The sequence below is a fragment of the Crinia signifera genome, chromosome 12, assembly GCF_055691185.1.
Source record: "Crinia signifera chromosome 12, ASM5569118v1, whole genome shotgun sequence".
NCBI classification, from domain to species: domain Eukaryota; kingdom Metazoa; phylum Chordata; class Amphibia; order Anura; family Myobatrachidae; genus Crinia; species Crinia signifera.
The window spans coordinates 86,465,631-86,478,546 of NC_139228.1; the positions used below are offsets into that span (position 1 = coordinate 86,465,631).

A 12,916-nucleotide genomic window follows, 5' to 3' on the forward strand; every position below is an offset into this window, starting at 1 on the left:
AGGGTGACACTATGCGGGGCTCAGGGTGGCACTGTGAGGGGCACACAGGGTGACACTATGAGGGGGATGGGGTGGCACTGTGAGGGGCACAGGGACAGGGTGACAATATGATGGGGATGGGATGGCACTATGCGGGGCACAGGGTGGCACTGTGAGGGGCACAGGGTGACACTATGCGGAGCACGGGGTGACACTATGAGGGGGATGGGGTGGCACTGTGAGGGGCACACAGGGTGACACTATGAGGGGGATGGGGTGGCACTGTGAGGGGCACAGGGACAGGGTGACAATATGATGGGGATGGGATGGCACTATGCGGGGCACAGGGTGGCACTGTGAGGGGCACAGGGTGACACTATGCGGGGCTCGGGGTGGCACTGTGAGGGGCAGAGGGTGACACTATGCGGGGCACGGGGTGGCACTGTGAGGGGCACAGGGTGACACTATGCAGGGCAGGGGGTGGCACTATGAGGGGCACAGGGTGACACTATGCGGGGCACACAGGGTGACACTATGAGGGGGATGGGGTGGCACTGTGAGGGGCACAGGGACAGGGTGACAATATGATGGGGATGGGATGGCACTATGCGGGGCACAGGGTGACACTGTGAGGGGCACAGGGTGACACTATGCGGGGCTCGGGGTGGCACTGTGAGGGGCACACAGGGTGACACTATGAGGGGGATGGGGTGGCACTATGAGGGGCACAGGGACAGGGTGACAATATGATGGGGATGGGATGGCACTATGCGGGGCACAGGGTGGCACTGTGAGGGGCACAGGGTGACACTATGCGGAGCACGGGGTGACACTATGAGGGGGATGGGGTGGCACTGTGAGGGGCACACAGGGTGACACTATGAGGGGGATGGGGTGGCACTGTGAGGGGCACAGGGACAGGGTGACAATATGATGGGGATGGGATGGCACTATGCGGGGCACAGGGTGGCACTGTGAGGGGCACAGGGTGACACTATGCGGGGCTCGGGGTGGCACTGTGAGAGGCACAGGGTGACACTATGCGGGGCACGGGGTGGCACTGAGGGGCACAGGGTGACACTATGCAGGGCAGGGGGTGGCACTGTGAGGGACACAGGGTGACAATATGATGGGGATGGGATGGCACTATGCGGGGCACAGGGTGGCACTGTGAGGGGCACAGGGTGACACTATGAGGGGGATGGGGTGGCACTGTGACACATAGTGTCACCCTGTGCCCCTCATAGTGTCACCCTGTGCCCCTCACAGTGCCACCCCATCCCCATCATAGTGTCACCCTGTGCCCCTCAGTGCCACCGCATCCCCATCATAGTGTCACCCTGTGTGCCCCACACAGGGTGACACTATGATGGGGATGGGGTGGCACTGTGAGAGGCACACAGGGTGACACTATGATGGGGTGGCACTGTGAGGGGCACGCAGGGTGACACTATGAGGGGGATGGGGTGGCACTGTGAGGGGCACAGGGTGACACTATGAGGGGGCACACAGGGTGACACTGTGAAGGGCAGCACTATATGGGGAGCAGCAGAGTGACAGCACTCAGGGGTGCCGAGAGGGGAGGGGAGCAGGTACAGTTTACCCGGGCCGTGCCTGTCAGGGGGGCCCTGGTCTGGACACACAGGTTTTTTTATTTGGTGGCATAATATGCAATGAGCATTACGGTGTGTGGCATAACATGTAATGAGCATTATGGCATGTGGTATAATATGTAATGGATTTGTGACATGTGTAATAGACATTACGGTGTAAATTTTGGTCCTTGTATCCACCTTGGAGGCAGTGGCGTAACTAGGGTCCGCAGAGTGTGCGGGGAGCTCCGTCTGTGGGGGCCCCACAAAGTTGTTGTACCAGGGCCCAGGATTTCTCTTGGCGGCCCTGACAGCACTGCCTGCAGTCCGGTGTCCGTGCCCCTGCCCGTGTGCGGCCTCCCTGTCCCCGCTGAAGTTCAAACCTTGTGCCTCCTCCAGTGGAAACAAATCACACACAGAGACACAGATCGGTGAGGGGCGTGCCCGGGGTCTCCACGGCAACACGCCGCCGGCACGTGACGTGTGGTGGGCGGGGCCAGCAGCTGCCGCTCTCCCAGTGTCCGCACTCTGCCGCACAGAGAGAGAGAGCGGGAGGAGGAGGAGGTGACTGAGGCGGCGCCAGGTTCCTGATCGCTAGTTCCCGATCCCGGTTCTCCCAGCGCGCTGTGGCCCCTCCGAGTGTATGCCGCTCTCTCCGGAGCCCGGCTGACACATCTCGGTAAGTAAACCGGGGGCGCGAGGGGGCTGTACGACAAGCGGGGGGACGTTAGGACCGGGGAAAGGAGTCTCCGGTTGCCGTCCGCTCCCCCAGACGTTGTGATAAAATGATCCCGTATATACCCCGCCGGCTGCCGGTCAGCACGGGCGCCTGCGGGAGACTGTAACAATAGGCTACAAAATGGCGCCGTCCCTCTCTCTAGTCATCGGGCAGCTATGCGGTGACGTCACGGGGAGAGGCCCCGCCCACCCGGCTCCCTGCTGCTGCTAGATTGCAGCATTCATCCATCGCATCTGTGTGAGCATTTGCACATGGCATGTGTGGCAGCCTGCTGTGCTGGGGGTCATGTATGGTCATGCAGAGCAGGACATGATAAGAAGCATGCATGGATATATGCCCCAGGCTGAGGCCAGCTACAGCACATGTATGTTCCAGAACAATGACCCAGTGGCAGGTATTCTGTGCAGAATGGGACTCCCTGCGCTGCCCTGGACACTGATGGATGCGCAGGACAAGGTCGCAGCTGCAGGATAGAATGGAACCCAGCAGCACAGGCCAAACAGATTAAGGAGCAGATGTATCAACATAACACCCCCCCCCCCCCCCCCCACATCATTCCAGTATCATCTGAATGCATTAAATGGGGTTTATAGCAGATTTTCACTAAAACACTTTGTCATATTTTTATTTTAGTTATCAGATCGCATTTCCCTTACTGATAATGTGAAATGTAGTCTGGCTGAATGTACTAAAGAATGTAAAAAATGAATAAATACTAGATTCCGCAATTACTCCGTCCTCGCTATATGTCTGACCCTGCACTGCAGACAAAGCTGTGCAGAGGCTGACCAGTATGATTGTGTGTCCACATACACACTGCGTGATTTTGAGCTGAATGCAGGTCACCTTTAACTGTTTGAGTTGCTTTCAGCTAAAAAGCCGCCCAGTGTGCACAGCCCAGCAGGGGGGGGGGGGGGCGCTGGGCGCTTCCGTATCATCGCAGAGCGACGGGGTGGACAGCTTTCCATAGCGTCTTGCTAGCTGTCCACCCCTGAGAGAACATATTGGACGGGTGAAAATCATTCCGGGCGTATGCACTGAGCGATTTTTATGTATTTTTTTTGCCATCATCGCTCTGCATACATACGGGGCAAAAACACCCATTAATACCACTTTCACACTGCCAAAATGTTTTAAAAAACAATATTTAAAAACGGTATTTAAAACGGGTCTGAGCCTTCACATTGCAGTAGATTACCGTTTTTAAGTACCATTCACATCAGTCAACCCGTTTAATCCCCTCAACACGTTTCAAGGCAGAATGCAGGGGCAGCCTATCACAGGTCTGTAATCTGTTGTTTTTACTAAATTCCGTTTCAGAGTCATTCTCACTGCATAAAAACTGGCTCTGGAACGTGTAGGACTCTGCTTTTTTGCTTTTTAAATGTTTTAAAATACCGGTTTTCTTTAACCAGTAAATCAACTCTGGCGCTTTTCCACTGCAGCCTTAAATGTGTTGAAGTGGGAAAAAAAAGGGCAATATACCGTTTAACAAGTGCGGTGTGAAAGGGGTATACGTGCGGCTGTATACCAGACTATAATACCATTCATCATAATGTTTTCCAGAGCAGATGGGTGGGGAATTGTAATGAGCCAGATCTGCCCCATCTTGTGTGAAATATAAATAGTTTCTCTGTAATGCAGTAGGTGTTCAAAATGATATTTACCGAGTTGCGTCGTATTCCTACACATTGCCTGTGTTTCAATCAAGAGGATGGAAAATTAAAAATAAATATTCCACTTTTTATTATGAGAACATTTCTGTCGGCATCCGGCAATGAACCACCGGATCTTCAGATGTTACATGCAGCACATAAGATCTGAGGATCAACCTCAAGGTCCGCCATCGTATCGAAACACCTCATGGTGTGCACTCACACACACACAATGCATCACATGACCCGTCGTAATTGTGTACAGACCGCACATACAGGGTCGCACCAGGCTGAACCGTTTCAAAGTCCCGGTACAACCCTGCATTTGCGGTCTAAAAGCAGTATTAGTCAACGTGTTCTAGAACAGTGGTTCTCATGTACCCCCAGCAGTGCAGGTTTTCCAGGTCACCCAGCAGTGGTCGGGAATCACTGTTCTAGAAGATGAATAGATATTGAACTTTGCATTGATAATAGTTTATTGTGCTGTGTTTCCTGCTGGAATGTTAGAGATGTGGCATAATAGCTGCATATAACAGCTGGAATTACCCTGTTAGCATCCACCCAGCCATGTAGGTTCCCTCCCTACGTATAGATTGCCTATCTGACAGTGGAGTCAGCTCCTAGTGACTTCATACAATTCACTTCTGTCTGCCCTGGAGTCGCGGCCTCTCTTTGTATTAACTGCTGAGTGCAACTTCCTGGTCATGGGATGTCCGCTATGAATAAGGGGAAGTTCTGAAGCGAATATATATTATATATATATATATATATATATTCATATATTCCCCTGTACTTTTGAAGTAATGTAATTTTGAGCTCCGTGTGAAAGGTCGACTTGGTTTATACTTTTCTATCCAAGTGGCTATAGAGTTCAATTATAGTAGTGCACAAGGTGCCGTGCCCAAAGCATGGCAAGAACAGCGAGCCATGCGAGAGAACGCCGTGCACTTATCCAGTGTCCGTGTGGACAAAAATTTCAAAACTGATGACTGTCGACCCAACGATTGGGTCTAAATTTCATTACGGTCAATTTTAAGGCACGGTCAACTAGATGGGTTCCGTTAAAGGTGGTCAACCATAACTTATTTGATCTAGACAGCGCTGATCTGCTGATACCATAACCTCAGGACTTTTATATGAAACCTTGCAGTTGTGGAGGATGATATTTTTCTGCGCACAGCAGACTTCCTGTTTAGTAACACCATAGAAAAATCCACCCAGCCTATACTGTCTGATAACTTAGAACCAACAGCTTGGCCTCTGCAACTTAATCAATTTTGGATGCAGTAATGGGGCCTACACACTTAGCGATAGTGCTGAGCGATCTGAGCAATGCTGGATCGCTCAGATAGCCTGGCACACAGCACTGCTCAGCGCACACACACAGCGTTGGCCGCTACACAGATACAGCTATCTAGGGTAATTTTTCTGGTCAGATCGCTTACAAAATAGCTGAAACATCTCTGCCCCATACTCCCCCCCCCCCCCCCCCCCAAGGTAAATCGACTCTCCAAAGATCTCTGCACTGCACTTGCAGACTGATATATTTTAATTGTCTTATGTTTTGTAACAGGTACTGTATACAGAAATGTCCCTGGTGGTATAGTTTGGAACCACCATATTGTAGCTCAAGGTATATGTCACTGTAACCAATGTGCTGCCACAATGTGGTTACACTTCTATTCTGTGGCACATGGGGCTGGGAGAGAGTATGTCCTCAACATATTAACTGGAATCCTGCAATAATAAGAAAATGCCCCATTATTCCGGTGCAAATACATTTGCGAAGGCTACTTGGGTACTGTGATTTTTGTGTCATGATAAATGTCTGGTTTTGTTTAATGTGGGCAGAATAACACCAGGTATCGTTTGGGTTGCACCCATTAAAATGTATAGAAGATACTTCCACAGTAATATCTGTATTTATGTATCTTTTTCAAGAAAAAATAGGCTCTGTTTTGTCATATGTAGCCTGATTTTGTTGTGGGTGATTCATACAACATATTACACAGATAACACGCCTGTCTACATTATTGCATTTTTTTTTTTTTTTTAAGTCTCTGAAAGCTATTCTGTTTTAAAATCTACCTTTGATGCCTTAGTTGCTATGGAAATAATGGTTAGCTGTTTACTCCAGTTACGCCACAGTTTCCTGGCAACAACCCCAGCAATGAGCTGTTTACAACTCCACTCCAGGCTGTATCGTAGAAATGGAGGCATGGGGCGGTAAATTTACCAATATTCGGTAAATCACATCACTATGCAATATAGTGAATTTAATGATGTTCTTTTTTTTCTTTTCTCTTCTTTTTTTAATGACTTTTCTCTTTGAACATTAGGGCTTTTCCTTTCTTGGAGTGTCAGCACTCTTGAACACACCCTGACCATGCCTGACTTAGAGACCATTTTGTCTTGTGGGCCCCGTCCTCTTCTGCCCGTACCACAGACAACCGCAGCAATAGAGAGGATTTCTCTGTACTGATAACCTGAATGCTTGCAAGGGCCTTCTAAAGCAAAATAAAACCTAAAAAATTCGTTAGGAGGTAGGGTGCTAAACGTGTCCTCTAATATTCAAGACTGCAGCCCATCTATTCATGAACATACAATGAGGTTAGTGAGATGAGGTACAGTATGTGTGCCTCACCAGGTTCTGGACTGGCTATACTGAATATTTGTTCTGTTTCCACAATGGCTTCGTATACTGGGTACAGGTAAGAATCATTTGTCAGAAAGGGGAAAAATCTGCACCCAAATATTATATTAGTGTACATTCTAGCACCCTGCTCCTTGTAAAATCCTTGTAGTTCCTCCTTCCTGCCTGTGGTGTCGCTGTCTGCTGTGGTACTTCAAGAACAGTCTGGTTTGTAGCTCAGTGTTGAGATAGAAACCAGACTGTAGCAGAAACACCACAGCAGACAGCGACACCCCAGGCAGGAAGGAGCAACTGCACAGTTCTAGTGTTCTAGATATGACCTCTCGTAATGTTACCTTTGTTTTAATGCCAGTACGTCTCCAAAATCAAGTCTAAGTATCTTCTATTTTGTATCCATCACCCTTTGTGTTTGTATATTTTATTTATTCCAACATATGCTATGATTAAGGAATATTGCACTAACTGGTATATTTTCATTTTCTGTGCAGAGTTAAGACTCTGGCGTTCCCTGATGCCTTATCATTTAAAAACTCTTCTCATTTGAGGACCATCCATAGTGCTTTAATTGTGCAGTGGATCAAGAATTTCTAAAGCATCAGTGCATTCTCCAGTGCAGACTTTATTTGTCATTGGCCTAGAAATGGACAGGACCAAAGTTATATGCTACTTTTCTATACTACAATGTGACGCAGTACACACACGAAGAAAACATTGTAATTGCCTTCACAAGAGGTATACGTTTATTTTAGAAATTAAGTGGTTGTGATTTGCATTGACAGCCTGTCTTTATTTATGCTGCCAAGCCATGCAACATTTTTTTTGTACCCATGTTAGGACTTGTATCTGTGTATCACGTGTGTTTATGTATCCAGCTATATTTACTTAGTTGCTTCGATAGTTCATTAGCTTCTCATGCGCGATCAGTCTTTTTAAAAAAAAATTTGCGAGGGGTGTTGGGTTGTGTCTTTTTGCATTATTTTACATCCTTTCTTACCTCTTTCACAGGACACCATGTTTACCCGAGGAATTAAAAGAAAGTGCTTTGATCCAGAAGAAATCGATGAATCCCTGGCCGACTTGAAAGCCGTTCCTTCTTACACTCTAGAACGCCAGTCGCTGTTGGACATGTCGCTGGTGAAGCTTCAGCTGTGCCACATGTTGGTAGAACCTAACCTTTGTCGTTCAGTGCTCATTGCCAATACAGTCCGGCAGATACAGGAGGAAATGACTCAAGATGGCAGCTGGCAGATCTTTGAACAACAAAGTGATCCTCCTTTGGATCGTCTAGTTTCCACGGAAATTCTATGCCGTTCCTCGAAGGAGCAAGAAGAAGAAAAAACGATAGATGACAACTATATCACCTACAGCGAAGAGTTGGAAGTGCAAGAGACCGAGGTTGTTTCGGAACTACCGACTGTTATACCGGTAAAAAGTTTGCAGAACTCCACAACCACCTTCTGGGAGGTTGAAAACCCGCACGAAAATAGGGCAAACCTCCAAAAATCCATAGACCACATATTTGAAACCTTGGAAAATAGAAACGCAAACTCTATGGACGACTTGTTTTCTGAAGTTGATACTTCGTACTATGACCTTGATACTGTACTGACAGGAATGATGGGTAATTCAAAATTAGGTCATTGTGACATGCTGGAAACCTTATCCGCGCAAACCGCCGTGCCACCAACCCACTGCAAGGCGGAGCTCAATGAGATTGATCATATTGTAGAGATTCTTGTGGAATCTTGAAGTCTTCTTTCAATACACAGAAAGGAATAAGTTCTTGAACTACTGTATGCTTTGGCTAATCTGTAAATGACACAACATATCATAGCCCCCATTTAGCATGTTAAGTGTTCCGGCCATCTTAGAAGTATCAGTTTAAAGTTTCAATTCCTTCAAAACTATGGCTAGCCATTCGGCAATGATTTCAGTCTGTGGTATGCCAAATCTTTAGTACAGGCTGTGATGAACAAAATCCCATCACTGGTTAAGGGGATAAATTGGCTCTTCGAGTCAATAGTGCTATTTTTTTTTTTTCTAATTGAGGGGTGCTTAAGTGACAGAAAATTGCTCAACGCAGTGCAAACAACGGTTGACTTAAATCGCCTACGGTACGACTTTTTAAATTAAAATATGTTCACTGCACGAAAATGTTCTCTTCAATATGGTGTATATGGTAAACCCCCTCAGTGATTTACGGAACAGCCAGACTGCGTTCAAACAATAGTCTGAATTTTGAAACGGTTACATATTCTCGTACCATATATTAAGCCATAATTGGGGAAAGACCAAGTATTCTTCTTCCAACCAGGAGACCTGTATTGAGACTCTTTTATGTATATCTATGTATGTTAACTCTTTCTAGGACTACACTAATCTGAAGTATTTATTTTTATACAGAGCCTGTACTTTTTTGTATGAATGCAGTATTTATAGCTTTTATTCAATTGTATCCTTCTTCCGCCAGAACATCTTGGGTTTGCGCTAGAGTAGAACTACCGCTGGCAGGAAATTACGGTTAGAGTAGTTGCCCTTCCGTGCGGTTAGTTATAGCGTACACCTCGTACTACTATTATTACTTACATTAAGTTTCTTAAGAGGAAAACCGACTTCGTCCAGACTGGATTCCTCTATACAATAGATCATTGTTTTTGTGCGTTTTAGTTAGTGGTTCCGTTGTCGAGGTTGTCCGTCACTCTTTCTTATAATGCAAGCTATACAGTTATTCATGTGCAGCTGCCATCTTGGCGTAGATCTAATGTGCATATACCAGATACCAAGAATTTCTAGTTTACACATTCAACATGACGTATACACGTGTCCTCATATATCTTTCCTGTAGTGGCGCCAAACAGCCTCTCCTGGAGGGTAAGGTCCTGTTTCACTCTGATGGTGCCGGGTGTCTTTTTTTTTTTTTTTTGGGGAATGTGCGTCTTTGGCGCATCTACATGTGACTAGGATGCACAAGGAAATGTATGTGTGCGACTGAGTCTCTGAATCTATACCAGTTTCTTTTATAGCACATCATAAACCAGTGCATTTACAATTGGAAACCGTGCTAAAACAAACTGGGTAGAAACAAACAGACATAGAGGTAGGAGGGCCCTGCTCGCAAGCTTACAATCTTTATGAATATTAGGAGGGATAAGATTTCTTAGCATGGCAGTCTCACCAGATTGCAAGACCGTCCTGATGGGATGCATATAGACATGACTGCTAATGGAGGTTGTGTGGGGGTCCTGGAATATGATAGGCTTGCCTGAAGAGGTGAGTTTTCAGGGAACGCCTGACAGTTTGGAGGCTAGAGGAGAGTCTTAATGTGCGTGGAAGGGCATTCCATACAAACTGTTACAGCGCAGCGGCCACAGCTCCTGATGCGTCCTAGCTCCACCACATTGCCTCTAGTTCAATTTTTGGGCAAAACAGGCAGACACCCGGCTCTAGCAAAATTGAACGGGACCTTTCCGCTCACTTGCGGTGGGCATGGCGTATTGAGGACAGCTCTGTTAGATGAATACAGACATATACATAGCGCATACTTATACATTCGTTCTAGAGTGTATTCACCATTCTAGTTCCTAAGGATCTTCTATGTTCATGAACCTATATGTACAAAAGTTTTTTTTCTTTTTTTTTTTTTCCCCTATGGCAAGGAAATGCGCTTCCCCCCCAACAAATGAAACGATTCTCTTCTTGTCCAGCATTGGTGTAATCCAGGCCTGGTCAACTTGTGAATCTCCGCTGTTAAACTAGAACTCCCACTATGCCTTGCCATCATTTAGCTATTAGGGACTGCTAAAACTGTCAGTGCTTGCTGAGATATGTAGTTCCACAACAGCTGGTATGTGTAGTTCCACAACCGCTTGAAAGCCACAGTTCGGCCGGGCCTGATGTAGCACGTTTTGCAGCAATTGCCAGTTGCACAGCATATTGGACTGGTGATTGCTGCAAACTCGCAGCTAACAATGAGCCCTAGCTGTGGCCTACTATTCTGCTTCTCTTTCACGTTTGCTTTTTCTTTTCCTCTTTTTGCCAAGAAAATGTATATAAATACAAACAGTATTTTCAGTGACACTCGAAACCTAGTCTCGGATGCAATAACCTAGAGATGTGTTTTGTTTACCTCCAAAATAAGGCTACATGGCAGGGAATTATCACGGTGCCTTAGTCTTCCGTACTAATGTAGAGACGTTAATCCAGAATCCGTCCATAAAATCTTTGTCTTTTTTTTAAATGTAATGCAAGTAACTGTTTAGTGTTCCGCGTATGGTATGTGCACTTGGTCCTCTATGTATGTGCAATATAATGACATACTAATTATGTATGGAACTATATTGTTTTTATTTTGTACAAATAACTTGCTTGTAATGTACATACATTTTTGCAGTGAATGTAGTTTAAATGTATGTTTTACGTATACAATAGTTTTGTATTAAAAAACCTCTCTGATCTTCTGTCTCGTAACATTTATATTTACTTAAAAGTTTCTTTTCAATGCTGATTTTATACAAAATTAATTACCAGTTTCTTATATAGCGCACACATTCTGCAGCACTTTGCAGAGAATATTTAAACAGTCAGTCCCTGCCCCAGCGGAGTTTACAATCTGTATTCCCTACCACATGTACACACACACACAGACATTCTAGGGTTCATTTTGTTGGGAGCTAATTAACCTACCAGTATATATTTGGGTTGTGGGAGGAAACGGGAGTACCCGGAGGAAACCCACGCAAGTGCGGGGAGAATATACAAACGCCGTACAGTAAGGGCCTTGGTGGGAATTGAACCCATGACTTCAGTGCTGTGAGGAAGTAGTTTTTAACCTTTACACATATGCCAAATGGATATCTCATCAATGACAGTGTGGCGTTCCTGCTTCTGCTGTAGGTACCCTGGCTGAAAACCAAGGCTGTGCTATAGATGAATCTGAAGCAGCCTTCATGATTTTGTTACACAAGTAATATCAGACATTGTTCCACAATGTGCCTTTTTTCGAGCAGCTCATTTTTATATAATGTATTATCAATTATTCCCATGTTAATCACTACATCAAGCTTTCTGCACCCTCTCCTCAATGGTCCACAGCTCAATTACCAGGCCAGTGGCTCTAACCTGGTAAGGGGGAGGCAGCGATGGCATGTGGAAGCACATTCAGTGTGGGGAATCTCTCCTGCATGCATATCAAATCCATTCTTGATTTCCCTTGTACAGACTAGCTAGTTCAATGAGCATTACACTGGAAGCAGTGTAATTGGGTTATGCGATTTCATTGGCCTTAATATTGTAATTCCTCCCACCTGGACTCCATTGTTACTTTATTTGGAATGTAGTTTTATAGAAATTGTCCAGCATTATTCTGGCTAATTTCTGTCCAAACTCAATAAATTTGTCTGGTTGGCTCAAGTCTCTTTAGCCAGGGCCCCCACCCCCTGCCCCCAACAGAGTCCTGCACAGTAGCCTTGTTGCACAGATGATTACACCTTCACCCTTACCCCAAATTCCAGCAGCCTATTGCATATCTCCCTTCACCGCAGTCATAGTTCTTAGTTACTGTTTTTGTTTTTTCTGGTCTCTTCATGAGACACTGCTGGACAAGTTCTGTGTCCTTAGGGACCGTCCTCAACACAGGGAAAAATTAGTGATTTGTGAGTGTGTGGAGAGGAGTTGGGGGTTAAAATGACCCTATTTTTGCTATTTAGCCCTCCCCGTCACATAACTTAGCTAAGACGCTTAGGCAAATGACAGCTATAAAAGATCAGTTTCCTAAATTCCAAATAAATCAATTTTACCAGTTGCTCGAAGTATAAAACCACATAAATTTACTTGTGAAACAAATAGTTAAATTGTTTCTTTGTAGTCTTCGCATAGTGAAAAGTACAGGTTTAGATTCTGTATTCGGTATTCCTTGTTGCCACACTGGTATGGCTTCCTGCTCTCCTCTCAATTATTTGTATGCCCTGTCTATCAAGTACAGGTTGAGTATCCCTTATCCGAAATGCTCGGGACCGCGAGCAGTTTGGATAAGGGATTTGTTTGTATTTTGGAATAATAGTTTTTTCCATACTTGCTTGGTTCCCCGATGTCCACGGTGTTCCCCTGCGGCCTTCAGGATACTCTTCATCAGCATCTGCGGTCCCAGGGGTGTAGTGCACAGGTGACCTCACCGACGGGTACTCACGCAATGCACCACTGGGACCGGAGATGCCAATGATGAGGATCCCAAAGGCCGCCGTGGACAGCGAGGTACGAGGTAAGTATAAAAAAAAGGGGCAGGAGGGGGGAGGGGAGACAC

At 46.1% G+C, this 12,916-nt stretch overlaps 1 protein-coding gene across 2 annotated transcripts; it reads left to right on the forward strand.

The window, feature by feature from the left end:
* The first annotated feature begins 2,064 nt into the window (after nt 1-2,064).
* CDCA4 (cell division cycle associated 4) lies at nt 2,065-11,071 on the forward strand. 2 transcript variants are annotated; one of them, XM_083167475.1, is made up of 3 exons: nt 2,065-2,250; nt 7,107-7,350; nt 7,624-11,071. In XM_083167475.1, exon 3 carries the CDS (start codon nt 7,630-7,632, stop codon nt 8,365-8,367), a length of 738 nt encoding a protein of 245 aa, XP_083023601.1. In that variant the 5' UTR covers nt 2,065-2,250; nt 7,107-7,350; nt 7,624-7,629; the 3' UTR covers nt 8,368-11,071. The 2 variants fall into 2 exon arrangements, with proteins under 2 accessions (XP_083023601.1, XP_083023602.1); XM_083167476.1 differs by lacking the exon at nt 7,107-7,350.
* Nucleotides 11,072-12,916: the final 1,845 nt, after the last annotated feature.

Coding starts and splice junctions, on each gene's coding strand:
- CDCA4 (XM_083167475.1), top strand. CDS start 7,630: ATGTTTACCCGAGGAATTAAAAGAAAGTGCTTTGATCCAGAAGAAATC.